We start from the raw sequence: 16,271 nt of genomic DNA, 5'->3' as shown, positions 1-16,271 counted from the left end.
AACAAGCAGTTAAAAATTTCATTGTGCACTTTCGAATAACAAATCGAGTTGGCGTTAAATGGGAATTGTTGTAAAATATTAATTCATACAGAGTTCAAAGAGGAGAATATTTTGGGAATATATACATATGTATGTATGTATACTAATGGTTGAGTTAGAGGGGCGAGGGTTGGCGAGATTGCCAACTGGAGTTTAGTAGTCATCTTTTTGACAACAAAACTAACTCTATCAAATTGGGAAGGAATGTGGGAATATGGCTTTTGTTAGAGACTTCAAAGTCTAGGATATATACGTAAGAAGAAGAAACATAGAGGGCACCATAAGGAGTCGATTAAAAACTAATATCAATCTCTACGATAAAGAAAAGAAGGGTAGTCTAAGCATTACATATTTCTAAATTTTGATTATAAAGAAAAAAACCGACTTTAGCCGAATTTTACATGGAAAAGCTCTTAAATTATTAAAAAGAAACTGCTGGAATCCATTATTAATGCATTTTTATTCTCCGCATCGGCTATATAAAAACTAAATGAAAGCGTAGCTCGCAAATATTTATTAATTAGCTAATGAAGTCGACAAATTTGTGGGCAACAACAGTCGGCGAAGGTCAGTCGATGTTTAAGTACAGCAAATTGCGTTTCGGGTAGCACTGTCGTTCCTGCGGTCGAAGGGTTGGAGGTCAAACGCTTAATTGAATTTCAATCAATGAACATTTTTGGCAACTTACGCGCAAAAGTACACAGAATGTGCGTGCGAAATTTAGAACAAAAAACAACAACAAAAAAGGACAGAAAAAATAGTTTGGTTTGGAGCAGTTCTTGCGGTCTTCTTGGAAACATGTGATTAACCCAGAATTTCCTTTATTAAATAGAAATATCTAGTTAGAGAAGAGAGCTGTAGGGGGGGAAGGGGCTGGGGTGGCAGGAGAAAATAATAAATTGTTTGCAATTTTACGCACTTAGGCATTTACAAGGGACAACAATCAGTTGTACTCACCTTTTAGTGATTGCTCTTTCCAGATTTTCTTATTATCATTTAGACAGGTAAGCCAGGGCTTTCGTATGCTGAACTTGGGCTTTGTACCCGCCGCCTTGGCATTATTATCATCTTGTTGCGAAGACGTGGTTGAACTACCGTCAGCATCGGTCTTATTGCGAGGGCTTGCAGCTGCGCCATCTACTGGCGCATCACCAGCATCAATACTCGCATTCGACGTCTTGCACATGGGCGCCAACGGAGTCAACACATATTCCAGCATATCGGACATTACCGACAAACTGGGATCCACAATAAAATCAATAAAACCGATTTGCGACTCCGGGAATAGTATGTTGTTGCGATCACACATGGGACTGAATGGCAGACCAAGCTCGCGTTCCAAATCTCCCTGCCGAAAGAATTCCTCGAACAACAGCATCGTCCAGCGATGGTGGAGATTCCAACGTTTAGCCGGATGCGAGATATCACAACAGTGCAGCACCAATGCCATTGCCTTGGACTTGTCCACCGACGCCTCATTTAGGGTGAGCAAATTTCGCATGTTCTTCAGCTGCTGGAAATGGAAGGACATATCGGTGGCCAGCACCATGTCAATAATGAGTGTGCGAAACTCGCGAAACTCTTCGCGCGACAAATTAACCAATATATTGCAATCGTCCTCCTTGAGCAAGCGAAAAGCGGCGCTCACATGGTGATTCTCCAATACGGCGCGATCATTGTAGAGTAGTGCCTTTTCGGAACCGGACATGACGTGGAAGTTGTTGGTCGTGCCGGTATGTTCGAAGTCGTGTATGAGAGCGGCAAGTAATGTGGCGAATATTTCCAAATCGGTCAACCAATTCATGAGACCCGTCTGACAGAGCACATAATGCGTCGTTTGGGTAACATCGGCCGCGTGTATGTTGTTGTGATATGGATTACGATAGCGGCAATAGCCCTCTTCGACGCGATTCAAAAATATTTCCAATGTGGCAGGCGCTATCTTGAATTTGTGTATGATGCCGTAGCGGTTGAGCAAATCGTAGCTGAGATATTTGATCGGCTGACCACCGGCCGCCTCCGCCAGGGCGAACACGTCAAATGACCAGTCGTCCAAGTTCTAGGATGGAAAAGTTACAAAGATAAGTTATTACGTCAGAATAAAAAAACTTTTGTAATAAAGAGTTATGCTGTTATTAGTCCAAATCTGGGCGAAAGTGGATAAGCAGACGGACTAAACTCGTCTTCTTAATAAGTTTAGGTATTATTATTTCTTCTTCTTATCTTGCTGAGGACATCGGTGCGAATTTTACGAATATTTCTCATCGCTAGCTTCGCTTTTCTTATAGACTAATAAAGCCACCTAGACATTTACCTTGAGTATTTGGACCACTTCTGGCGGAAATTGCATGAGCGCCGTACGCGAGACACTGCGGTATATTCGGTCCACAAATATACCGGCGCGTATGGCGTGGGCGACAGTGCGGAATTTCGGCTTTTCATCGGTTCGCCTGCGTGTGGTCGCCGATTGCCGCGTGAACGTCGAGGCCAACCACTCGCGCACCTCGGGTGGCACAGCATCCGGTTGCACCTCGGATAGTTCGTCATCTTCATCGGCGAGGCGTCTGTTTATTGGTGGAAACGGACGTTGTGGCAGGATTGTTTAGAGGTAACGGGATTGTGGGGTTAAAATGGAGGAAGAGAGAGAATACCAAAAATGTATTATTATATGAATTCACAATTCTATTTCGCTAAAAGCATAAGTTAACCAAAACAATACAAATCTTTTTACAATTTTTAATTTGGTTCAAGTTAATACATAATATAAAAACAACAATGAAATCATACTCTTTCATAAAAAACAAAAGCGCCACTTCTCATGTGAAGTTACAAACCAAAGAAAATTCAACAAATTTCATTGCTTGCGGCATTCGCAAATAAAAAATTGCCAAAATTAATAGTTTGCAACGCGGCGCTAAAACTGAAAAGTTGCTAAAGTTTTGTACTTCGTTTTCGCTTTCGCTTTCGTGTTTGTGTTAATTCGGGTTCACTGTTTGTATGCTAGCTTTGTGGCAGAGTTTGTAAGAGAGAGTGAGTGTGTGGCAACTGTGGGCGGCGTACGACGCAAATGAGTGCGTGTAGTAAGTAAGTAGCGGAGGCGAACTGAAGCGGAAGTGAAAGTGCGAAAATGCGAAAATAGTGTGCAAAAAAAAAATCTGTGTGTTTTGAGCTTAATTTTAGCAGCTTGTTCTTAGATTTCGGTTGGAGTACATTTCGAGCCAACCAACACAAACACAGTTAAGGCCAAAGCAGTTAGTAAGAGCGTGAGAAGTCACGAAGTACACTGAAAACACAGCACAGTTAACATATAACAGAAATAAAGTACAAAGTGTTGAAGAAAATCAGGAAAAAACCAAAAACAAAAACAAATTCAAAACAACTTCAAATTTTTCAAGTAGTAAAGCAATTAGTAAAGAATTTAGGTGTTACAGTAGTAAGTATATAAATTAAGTGTCGAGTTTTTTACAGTGTAGCTAGAGAGTGTTAAGTTTTTAGTAGTTGAAATCAATTGTGTGCGTGAGGGTTTGTATGTACAGCCTTTGTAGTGGACTAAAATTAATTTCAGTTAGTTTTTTAAGACAATGTGACTATATATGTATATGTACATATGTGCGCATATATATGTATGTATGTATGTATTTGTATGCTCTTGTATATATGTATGAGTGAGTCCTTTATTACATATGTATGTGTGCAGCAAGCATGTTAAAGTGGCATATATACATATGTACAGTGTTAAATACTTGAGCTACATGTATGCTTGGGGCTTTTGGAATATTCAAAATAATAAATTATTGAAATATTTACATGTTTGGCGTTATTTTGAAAGAAAAATAAATTTATTTTTTGTTTTAATTGTGTGAAATAATTGTTGAAAATAAACACAGTTGTGTGTTTTTCTCTTGTCTTCACATACACAAAATATTTTACTCTACCATTTCTTACTATTTCAAATTACAATTACAACAACGCTACAACTACACACAATTGTATGTGTTTAGTTAGTGTTATCTGGCTATCAAATGCGTGCAAAAGCCAAATTGGTTTCATTTATCCTCGCTTAACACCATCGCTTGTGCTAGTGTGTGTATTAAACATGAAAATAATAATATGAAACTGAAGATTTCACATACAATATATTTGTATTTGTTATTATAACACTTTACTTAGACTCATTTGCCGATATGTAATTCAATTCACTTCACTACTGAACCAGCAACATTTCTGTGTTCCTAAAGAACGTGTGTACATGCACAAATATTTCTGGTTTGTTGTGTTGTTCCAACCATATTCTAACAAACAGTGGAATATTAAGGAGAATATGCATAATACAGATTTATAGCCTTAAGGGGATATGTGGTGTGAATTAAAAAAAAAAATATTTTTTTAGTTTTTGTCTTACTTCGACAGTTTATACCTTTAAATATGACATACTAAAATTTCAAACCAATATCTCAAATAGTTTTTGAGTTACAGGCGTTTAAGGGGTAGTCGCTCAGTTCCTTCAGCTTAGTTTTAAACGCGTTTTTCTCGAAAAAGCATTGTTATATGGGTTTACGGTTTTCAAAAAATCGATTTTTTATTGTCTCGTTAAATTTTAAAATATCTCTGGAATATTGTTCTAAGTTTTGAACTCGATCTGAGTAATAGTTTCGGAGATACAGCCTTGAGAACTTGTATGCTTGAGACTAGATGGACTAAGTGCACCGTCTTTAAACGGGTTTTTGAAGTCGGTTGGCAAGATTTCTCGAGAAACTAGTAAACCGTTTTTCATGAAATTATACACCGGTCTTTCAGATACAATTCTCAAGGACTTGAACGACGAATTTTTTTCGTTTGCAACTATTTGAAAAAAATGTCCCAAAGCATTCAATGAAATTTTAATTTTTTCGTAAAAATGTCTGCTAAATATCCAATTTTCAGTTTTTTTCCTTCGTCCAAATTCTATGTTAAGGTTTTAACTAAAACACGTAGCTTTCACTTTAGATGATCCTTTAAGGAGTTATCCTGCCAACATGGGTGCATCTTTTTTCCGCGGGGTCACCGGAAATGGCGTTGCAATGGCCGAGCTTAAAATATTTTTTTCCAAAAATTTCAGAATTTCTTTGTTAATAGTGTATGTTTGTAACAACAAAAAATTCTAATAAATATTTAATTTTTTATATGAGAAAAAATTGTTGAAAAAAGGCTGTTTTTACCCGAGGAACTTTAAATTTATTGCTGTGATAATTTGAAGACAAATAATCTGATAATCTTGAAATTTGTTTCTGACTGTTCTATACATAATCCTACGATCGGATTTGAACTGATCAAAAAACGAATTTTGGCAGATTGAAAATGACCAAAATTTGAGCAAAAATTCAACAGTTTTTAACCGCCGCCATAATCTTGATTTGTGATGTTTTTTCGATCGTAGATCATTGTACGGAAAATATCTTTTTTATACACGGAGCAGGCCGGAATCTCTGCAGCAATGAAGCACCTTTTTTCAAAAATTTCACTGTGTATTTTTGTTGTTGTTGTAGCGGCAGAAATCTGCCGAGTCGACCGTCCTTGGCCTGTCCGCACCCATTAACGTGGACCCGACTGTTGTGGCAACGGCTCGGAAACATTTTCTCTGTTTTGGCTTTCATTGCAACACAAAAAACTTCAAAGTACACAATTTTCACTTTAATTTATTTATCTAACTGCGGCGTTAAATTTTCGAAACGCAGGCTTAACGTGAGTAACAAGGCTTCACTTTAAATTTTGCGTTTTTGAATTAGGAAACCAAAACCTTTTGCCACACGTACAAAACTTCTGCAGGTTACGCTTAGATTTACTTATGCACACGAAACTTTCCATCAAAAGATTTGCACAGCTTAACGGTGTAATTGAAACTTAACAGCTTTTCATGCATAGTGCGATGCCGTTAAGTTAAAAGTTTCCGCGTTGCACGAAAGTTTAAGTCGTTCTAAATTGTGTGTCTCATTTCGCCAACTGATTTGCAGCATCGAAGTTTTGCGGAAATTATTTGAGAGTATTCAAAATTTAGTTTTTCGTGAATTTGACAAATTTTCATAAACCGAAATAAGAAATAATAAAAGCACAACTTATTTACTATACGATATATGCAAGATATAACAATTCCATATAAACATACATATATACTAAAACAAGCAATACAGATATTTGGCAGATAATAGAGAGCTTCCTAATTCAAATTCATCACCACAAGTCGCACTTAAGCAATTAAGAAAAATAATAATAAAACTGGTTTATTAGAATAGTGGCGAATGTCGCACAGCATAAAAGATGCTTGATAGTTCACTCGAATTTCTTCGGAAGATAATTAAGCCATTCTCGCTCGAACTTCTTCAGAATATTATTGAGTCAACTCATATGAATGACAGAATTTTAAGAGAAACTATTTGCTACCAGAAATATTATAATTGCAAATACTGAGACCAAGAATTGAGCCCGCGACCCGAACAATGGCAGCCACATCGTAACTAATTCGGTTGCCGCTCTTTCACACACACACACGCACTGGATTTACTACCAAGACATTATGCACATAATATTTCGCCAACGAATTCCTCAACCTCGTTATGTAATGAAATATAATGGCTTATTATGGCCAAACATAAACTCAAATTAAATCAAAAACATAACCGAAGTAATGTGTTTACAAGCAAAATGGGAATTTTTCGGCACTTATTGCGCTCACCCGCTTAACTTCGGATTTAATGGGCACATTAACTATTTCATTAATGTCAACCTTTGTCAATGTATGTGTAACAATAGAGCTACAAAATCAGCAACAAGAATGAGCAGTATGATGGCCAAACGCCTAAAAGCAGGCAGTAGAGATGAGCATTTTGTTGACAGCTTTCAACTGCAGCGTTGACAACTGATGTGGCCGCCGATTCGCAAACGGAATTTCATTACTGTGTACAACCTTTGATGCTGACAAGTAGCCCGAGCGATGGATAATGAGTGACGGAACGTCTTTTGAGTATTCAAAGAACGTTATATTCACAGAGTAGCTTTGATTCGCTGTTGAAAGACAGCACTACAAGAATGTCATTATAAAGTGGAGAACACATTGGAGTTCCTATGTTAAACAGTATTTGAATTGTGATAGTCATTTCAGCAGCAGCACTGTTGGTCACTTATTGCTTTAAAGGCGGGTACACTCTTCGATTCACTAGCACTAGCTAAAAGGCTCGATCGCTTACTCTGTGGCCATATTTAAAGGCCTGTGTATAAATTTTATATCGGTAAGGGTTGGAGTTACCAGAGACGACTTCGTTGAAGGTTGGGTAATTACTCTAAATTGGATTTCTGAACGCAGAAATGAAAAACATAGATTTCTTTCACCGGAGCATGTATCCAATTGGAACAATAAGAATACCCCTTTTAAGGTCAAGGTGCCTGAATATGACAATTTTGAGAGAAAAAAGCTAAGAAGACAATTTTATTTCTTCTACAGCAGAGGAAAGCGAGGAACCAAAACAACCGAAAATGCGGCAAAGGCCAAATGGTGCTAGCCCCGAACAGCAACCGGCAATTCAACATGAGTTGTTTCCCACGAGCGAAAATTTTCCGTGTTTCTATTCTCCAGGAGCTTGCGAAAATTTGCCAGCTGCAGCAGCTAAAATCCACAAAACTGCGCCGAACGGCCCTTCGGGTGTGTTTTCCACACAAAATCTGAAGCTTGTGTGAAATGTTGTTACACTTTTTTCTTCTAATAAAGCTGCCACTTTGTGTTGTTTACTCTGCTTCTTTTGCAGCGCTTACTTACTTTTGTTACTTTTGTGTGGCTGGCTGTAAAACTTTTCATCACGACTCCAAGATTTCGGACTTTTTGTATTTGTAGCAAGTAAATTACGGCTCTAGTTCAGACAAATTTGCCAAAGTTCGTCCGAGTGGCAACTTGGCTGCAGTACGCGACATGCACAGTTGACCGTGGGAGGTGTCTACGTAGACTGGCTTGGAACTTTTTCTCTGTTTTTGCGCATTTCAATTTCGGTTGTATTATTTTTTGGGCTTTCTGGTTGGTGGTGGCACAAAAGTCAAAATGTTAGTTTTCGCTTGTAAAAAGTTTGCTTTTCCCAAACGCTCACGGCAATAACTTCTCCACTGGAGTTTTGTTGTAGATGCTTTGTTGGCAGTTTTTTTTTGTTTTGGTTACTACCAACTTTGGCACTCGTATGTGTGAATGGCTCGGTTTGAGGCCCTTAACGGCGAGCATAACTACGATGTAATTTAGCTAAAACCATTTGCGCAAATTTGTTGAACTCGTTATTGTTGATGGTGGCATCGGTTGCTGGTCGCTGGTTGTTGCTAAATTGCAACTTGTTATGAAGCTCGTTTATGAAGCTTTATGGGGTTATAATGTGTTGGTATGAATACAAATTGCTCCAACAACGCGACTCTTAGCGCCTTCTACGGTTTAGGGTCCGAAGGCAGTGCGCTACTGGTTGTTGTTGTTGTTTAAATGTGAAATACTGCGAGGATTACGGAAATTATGCGAAAATTGCTTTGGTGCTTATATATTTTTACAGTTATTTATTGTATGAAAAGTGGACCATTGAGAGTAGCAAATTTATTTATACGTGTTAGGGACATATTGACACCTCGGAAATTCGCTCAAAAGTTCCAGGAATTTGTAACATAATGTTAGATTTCATTTACTTAACTCCCAAGATAACTCAGTTAATTTAGTTTTGTTTGTGTGACTTCAAGTTACTTTTTAGTTATGTCTTATATAAACAATTTTTTGTTTTTTTTTTACAACTTTCAACTGTGTTCAAATCTTTTTGATATTTCCGACCTAACCCTGCAATTGCTGTAAGGATTATAATGTAATATGAAGACTTCTTGCGAAAAATAAAGTAAATACGCACAGCTGAACCCACAAAAAGAGACTTGATCACCGAAAAGCCGATACAATTCCTCACTGTGATATGGCAAAGCACTAAGTACTGAAACTATAAGCTATTGTCAACATCAGTTTTTGAGAGTGACTGTTATAGCTTCCTAAAAATTATAACCAAAGAAAGCGCTTTCGTTTACCCTCGCGTGGAACTTGAAAAAAAAAATTATATTTGCTAAATTATCGCAAAATTTCACCCATTACTTCAATGAACAATTTCAAAATTTGGCACTTTCCTCTCAAACATGTCAAAATCGAACATGCTACGAGCTTCTTATACGTCTTATAAGGCCCCGGTACACTTGTCTCCTATTTGGCTTCAATAAATGCAAAGTCGCCTGTGCATGCCACAAAATTCAACCGAAACTGGCGAGCACACACCATGCAGATACAATTAAAACTTAAGGATAATCCTTGCCTTTGCCTGTGGAGCTGCGAAAGCGACACCGAAAGCAATTAACTTAACTAATGCACACCTTTTGCGTTTCTCCAGCAACTCCTTGGCGCGGTACTGAATTATGAATTGTATCAGCTCGACAGTAATGACACTCTGTCGGCTATTTTCGCGCCGCAAACGACTCATGGCAATTGATGTCGCGCAAGTTGGCGTCTGTGCGATTCACACGCGCGCACACGAACACACACACGCCAAGGGGGCCAGCGGCGCAAATTCGCAGCTACGGCGATACCGTTAACAGCTGGTAGGATATTAGTGCGACGATAATACGACGTGGGCGTCGGTAAGTCAGCGTTGGTTGGCAACTAGATACGTCTAAGGTAATTATTTAGTAACCGCTTGAAGGACGATCGGCAGCGCAAGCGACGTGGATGTGGCCGGTTGCAGATGTCACAGGGCGCTGCGGTGGCAGACTGGAAGTAGATTGATGTGGGCGCGTGCGGTGTCGTTCCAAAGGCCGCGCAAGGCAATAGTTCTTGTATAATATGTATAACTAATCACTCGCGCTAAAGTTGTGTGCTCAATTTGCGCATCTGGTTGGCGGGTATTGCTTTTCACGGTCTATATTTCACACATATCCAACTTTTTTTTTTTTGCTTTCGTGCGCGTTTTTATTCATTTGCGGATATTAATTGCTGAGCAATAATTCAACGCGTTAACCGAAGGCCAAGTTTCCACATATACACACACTTATTTGCCACATGCGAGAGTCCGGTTGCGCGACCCCAAGACTTACATATATTATCCGGAGCACACACCTTGAGGCGCGATGTGAGCAAGCTGAGCAACTTTTTTTTGACTGCAAAGCAGTTGTTCTGTTTTTCGCACTTTTTGCATGCACGAAAATTAATGTCCTTGAAATCACACCTGAACACCTTAATCCTTATGTTAATACCGCTCAGACTCAGCGACTTATGTGTTGGCGTATTTTCGGCGAGACTTATGGTTTTGTAGCAACAAAGCACTTCACCGAATACAAAACTTTTACTTGTAATTTATTTTATTTCACTTTGCTTTGGCACAACATTGCACTCTGTGTTATTCCGTTGTTCGTTCGCCACTTGGAGGCTGCACTAGATGTAACCGTAATCGTACTGTTGCTGCGGCTGCTCAAAGCTGCGACGCGCGTCGCGTTGAACTTTTTTCCATACGGCTGTGCTCCGCTTAGGTTGCACGTTAAATTTAAACTAAAAGTGCAAAGTATACGAAGTACAAGAAAGTGCCGACGAGCAACACAACAAGCAATTCCATTTCCCCATTCACCGTTTTTTCAATTTCCTTCATTTTATTTTTTGCAACTCCCTTAAGTGCTGCCGTGCCGCTGGAAGAGTCATGCAACGCCGCCACGCAGCAGCTAAGGCAACATTCGTGGCGTGAGCGGACTGAAGCGTCTTGGTCACAATTGGCAACAACAACAACAACAGAAACGCACATAATAGCAACACAAACAGCGAAACAAGTGTTGACCAATTCAATGGGCTTAGCGGTGACGTAGACTTAGGCAACACCAACACCAACACAAACATGGCACGAAAAAAGTACAAGCAATAATAATACAAATATGGATGCGGAGGGTTGGGGGGCAGTGTGACTGGGGAAGTCGTTCCCAACAATTAATTTTGTTTAACTTGTGGATATTTTTATTAGCGCCTTTCATTTCGTTTAGCAGCGCCACGACCACGACCACTCCCACTGCCATTCTCCGCCGAGCACACTTCTATGCTGGATTGTATGCGGAAGGTTTGTGTGGGTGTGTGTGCGCTGTTGTTGCGCCTCCATTGCGAATTGTTGCGAATGCAAACACGCTAGCGATTGCCTTGCCGGTTTTATTACTCACTTGATACTCGCCTTTAATGCCGTTAGAGCTTTTGTGGCACACTTAAAGGATAACAATTATGTAGCTGCTCAAACGCCAAAGTGGAGGTGCTGAGTGTCCTAGAGAAACGGTGTTCAAATGTATCTAAGGCTACATTCCTTATAGAAGCGCCAAAGTAGACAGAAGAGATTAGTTAGTGCAGTGCATTCAATCAGTGATCAGGGACTGGCTATAAAGCGTGCCTGTGAAAGGTTTGCGGGTTTTTTGCAGTGGTCTAAATCTCGTTATTTAATCTCTGCGGACGGAGGTTTAAGGATCTTGGATCCATATTTCCGATTAGGGACTTGGGCTATGTGAGTCTTTGAGACGGAGTGACAGAAGGAAGGACACAAGAGACCTTAAAATTGGAGATTCCAAGCAAAGCGAGGTCCTTCTCCACCTTCCTTTCTGCTTACGCCGGCGGGTATTGCGTCTAATACTTTCAGAGCTGAAATGTTGTCTTCCATTCGGACGACATGACCTAGCCAGCGTGGCAGGAGTCTCTTAGTTCGCTGAACTATGTCAGGGTCGTCGTATATCTTATGCAGCTTATCGTTCCATCGAATGTGGTATTCGCCGTGGCCAATGCGCAAAAAACCATAAGTCTTCCGCAGAAACTTTCCCTCGAAAACTCATATCATCGAGTCATTAGATGTTGACATCGTCCATGTTTTTGCACCATATAGCGTGACTTATACAGTTTGGTTTTTTTTCGGCGAGAGAGGACTTTACTTATCAATTGACTTCTACTGAGTCCGAAGTAGTTACCTGTGGGCAAGAGTTATTCTGCGTTGGATTTCGAGGCTGATATTGTCGTTCCAGTGGACAGTGGTTCCAAGATAGACGAAATGATCTACGACTTAGTAGGTATGACTGTCAACAATGACGTGGGAGCCTAGTCGCGAGTGCGACGACTGTTTGTTTGATGACAGGTGATATTTCGTCTTGCCCTAGTTCACTACCAGGCCTATTTACTTTATGTAGAGTTCCAGTAAACATTTTCTTAAAATTGACTGAGCAAAAAAGAAACGTATTTCTTAATGAGAAATTATCAAATCTTTACCCCTTTTGCCCACCAAAGCACGCCACTGCCGTCAGCTGCGAGTGCTGTGCATGCGGCACGAATCAAGCCGGGTAGATAAAAATGACACAAGAATATGCGAAATGTTTAGAGAAAAGCGGTAATAAATATGACATACTCTGCCAGCCATGGAAGAGTCGGCTTTATAACTCTTCGTGCTTTTGCTGAGTCGTCACAGCGCTTCGCCGCAGTTACGAGTATATACCATATACTACACGGAATTTCGCAATGAAAATGCCATCGAATCACAAAATGCCAATATTTTACTTCCTGATAGTAAATGCTCCGTTATACAGGTTGTTGTAGTAGTAAAAGAAGGAGAATAAAAACTGGAAAGTAGCACGAACAGCGGCGGAGCAGGATTAACGACGGAGCACGTTTGTGCACGCGAACGTTGCAGACACGGCGCAAGCAACATCAAAGAAGACGCCAGCCACAATTCCAGGTGACTGCCTCACACACACACCCTCACACATATGCGCATTTTATATGAGGGATTTCGCTGCGTGCAAGCGCCGCAGTGGCACCTCTGAAGCGTGTCTAAAATATTTGTGTCGAGCCACTAATACCCCACTTCTGATAGCCAACTGCGTGCTCCGACGCCATTTCCTCTGCCAGCGGTGCTGCAACATTGTGCGGCACTGAAGTTGTGCCGTGCGCCGCGCATAAAAAGACAGGAAATTTAACTTGAAGTTGGTAATTACTAAAGCATGCTTAAGTCCTGCCAACGGAATGCTTCAATGAGGAGTGCTCGAGGTAGCCTCGGCCAATTTGTGGGTCAACACTTCAAGAAAAAAGAAGAAAAAGCACGCACAGTGGCACTGTTGGCGAAAATTAAAAAGGAAACTACTTTATTTAAGGCACATTCATCAATATATAGGGTAGTCGAAAAAGTCTTTTCGTATTTTGTCAATAGAATCACATTGTGTCATACCATATAGTGCTGGAAAGGTGAGGTTTTGAACCATTTAAAAAAGGCTGGCTACAAAAAGAAGTTGATGTTTGAAAACCACATGAATTGTCTGTGAAAAATTTAATGAACCGAAATAACATCTGCGATTCTTTGCTGAAACGAAATGAAATCGAACCATTTCTGAAGCGAATGGTAACAGGAGACAAAAAGTGGATCAAATACGACAATAATGTGCCAAAAAGATCATGGTCCAAGCATGGTGAAGCTCAACAAATGGTCGCAAATACAGGATTGACGCCTCCAAAGGTTATACTGAGTGTTTTGTGGGATTGGAAAGGAATCATCCACAATGAGCTGCTCCAGCCTGGTCGAACGATTGATTCTACATTTTACTGTCAACAACTGATGAGATTGAAGCAAGCAATCGAAAAATCGACCTGAACTGATCAACAAAAAGGGCTTCGTGTTCCATCAGGACAACGCTAAATCTTTGATGCCTCGGCAAAAATTGGGAGAGCTTGACTGAGAAGTTTTGATGCATGCACCATATAGCCCTGATCCTTGCACCATCGGACTACCATTTGTTTTGGTCAATGCAGAACTTCCTTCCTTAATAGAGTAAAGTTGGCTTAAAGGGAAGCCTGTGAAAATTACTTTACGCAGTTTTTCGCCGAGAAACTAGAAAAGTTTTACACTGTTGGAATAATGTCTTTAGCGGAAAAATGGCAAAAAGTGGTCGACCAAAATGGTACATATTTGGTTTATTAAACTTCATTATAAATATAAAAAATAAGTTGAAGTTTGATTAGAAATACGAAAGATTTTTTCGACTACGCTATTATTATATAAATAGTAAATGTATATAAGATCAGTATATACAATATACCCGTATTATGTGCATTTGCTTTCCAAAAACCCGTAAGAATATGCCACATTGCAATGTTTTGGATTTTGTCGGCCTTGGCGCACTGTTTCGTAGTTTCCACTCAGCGATTTATCGGACTCATTTACCTTAAATATAATAAAACCTTTGGTTTTGTGGTGTTAATTGCTTATTTTCCGCATGTTTAAATAAAAGTAGCTGAGCTTAACCTTCGATTGTTGCTTGTTGTTGGAAATGTGCTTTTGTAAAGAGAAAGCCGTTAATTCCGCCAAAATATTTATACAAATGAATTCGGCACACATTAAATATTATACAATTTTGGGCAAAATGATTTGTGGCATGCTCTTTCACGATTAAAACGAACAGGAATTGACACCTGAGTGCCAGCAACAGGTTTAACGCCTTGCAGGTACGTCTGTACATATGTGTGTATTATATATCAGAATATACACATGTGAGTGTATAATCACATACAGAAGTGCCTCACATACAGAAGTCCCTCAAACGATTTCTGTTATAGCTGATTTGAATAAATATTGCTAACGGAAATGAACGTTTAATCAGCGCTTCCGCCAAGGACGTTTTAAGAACGCTTTCTTTAAGAACAAATAAGAGTGTTTTGAAGTTGCGTCGAAACAATTTGGACTCACTTGTGCAACATCAGTTACTAAGTTGCATATAAGCAACTAATTGCTATGCAAACTTCAGTCTCCTTCCGTCTGTTCCGTCCAGTAAAGTAACATACGAAAAGTGTGTTTTTTGTTTTTTGAACAAAATAACCACTGCATAATACCTTTCAATGTTCGCATGTGGCATGCAACAGTCAACTAACTAAGCGCGGAAAGTTTTTTGCATTTTCTGCTTGCGTTTTGCAAAAGTTTTGTTAATAAGCATTTGCAGATTGGCTGCTCGCACACGATGTTGCCACACGAAATGCCGCCATTTCCACGAGTAAACACGCATTTAAATGCCAACTACTTCGGTCTATATTTACTTTCGACTTAATACTTGGAATTCTGCGAAGTTTTTAGTTGCAACCAAATATTTGTTGAATTATATCACTCGCATGTGAGGCTGAGGCTGTCGACAAGAAGTTTTGCTATTAGCCAAGTTCTTAATTGCGTTTATGAACCAGCATTGCTTAAGCTAACGGGCTTAAGCGGATGTGGTTAACAATAAATGCGCGAAATTAAGTTTTGCACTAACTTTCACGATGAATATGAATCCGAATTTAATTTATTTTTTATTTATGAACTTTGGTACCAAATTGGGCTAAAGCTTTAAATGTCTCATCATAGCGAGTCTCATAATAATTAATCCAAATGCTCGTAAGAAGAAGAAAAAGTGATCGACAAAAATCGTACATATTTGTTTATTTATTATTATAAATAAAAAAAATAAGTTGAAGTTTGATTAGAAATACGAAAAGACTTTTTCGACTACCCAAAATCAAGAAGTTGAATATTATTATAATAACCCATGCCAAATATGAGCAATTTCTCAACAACAAAATTAAGTCGGCTATAACTTTCGTCATTATTTCATCATACATGACTATATATATGTAAATATAAAAAATTTAAACGAATTTCCGAATCCCTTAGGTATGTACCTTCAAGCACTTCAAGTATTAACTAAAGCGCGTTTTCCCACGGCTCCACCAGAATGCGTGTATTTACACTTCAAAGGACTAAAATTTCTGATATTTGCTCCTTTCATTCATCACATGTTTGTATTCACATTGGAAATTGTCCAAAGGAAATTTTTATTTCTTTTCGTACTTTTCACCGGAGAATTAATGAAGCTGCTGCGTGCTTCCCCAATTTGTGCCTTCAACTTTTGATTGATTATGGCGAAGTCAATGGCAAAGTGAAACGGAAGCAATAACAAAGAGAATTGGGCAAAAATGTGAACAAAGTTCAATACGCCATATTTGAGCAAATATTTAAAGGCTTCATAAAGCGGTCCTTTTGTGGGTCGATTAAATGTGCCGCTACCGTTTACTCAATATATATTAGAGCGAAATTTGACCTAATTGAAGCCATTAAAAAGCATAAACATTGATCGAACATTATTATAGGTTAAAGTGGGTCAAAAGACCGGCACACGAAAGAATTGAGTGA

The 16,271-nt window shown here is 39.2% G+C and overlaps 1 protein-coding gene across 5 annotated transcripts in view; it reads right to left on the bottom strand.

The window, feature by feature from the left end:
• LOC126753522 (dual specificity calcium/calmodulin-dependent 3',5'-cyclic nucleotide phosphodiesterase 1) overlaps positions 1-16,271 on the bottom strand; it is a 182,277-nt gene that overhangs the window by 6,416 nt on the left and 159,590 nt on the right. For all 5 annotated transcript variants that reach the window (XM_050465035.1, XM_050465033.1, XM_050465034.1 and 2 more), the window contains 2 exons: positions 2,354-2,603; positions 997-2,098 (listed from right to left, as the gene is read on the bottom strand). In XM_050465035.1, coding sequence (XP_050320992.1) covers positions 997-2,098; positions 2,354-2,603 — 1,352 coding nt within the window. The remainder of the gene's footprint in view (positions 1-996; positions 2,099-2,353; positions 2,604-16,271) is intronic.

The sequence above is a fragment of the Bactrocera neohumeralis genome, chromosome 3 (genome assembly GCF_024586455.1).
Source record: "Bactrocera neohumeralis isolate Rockhampton chromosome 3, APGP_CSIRO_Bneo_wtdbg2-racon-allhic-juicebox.fasta_v2, whole genome shotgun sequence".
Lineage (NCBI taxonomy): Eukaryota > Metazoa > Arthropoda > Insecta > Diptera > Tephritidae > Bactrocera > Bactrocera neohumeralis.
The sequence above is the reverse complement of the archived record's forward strand: the minus strand, read 5'-3'. Positions and strand labels throughout refer to the sequence as shown.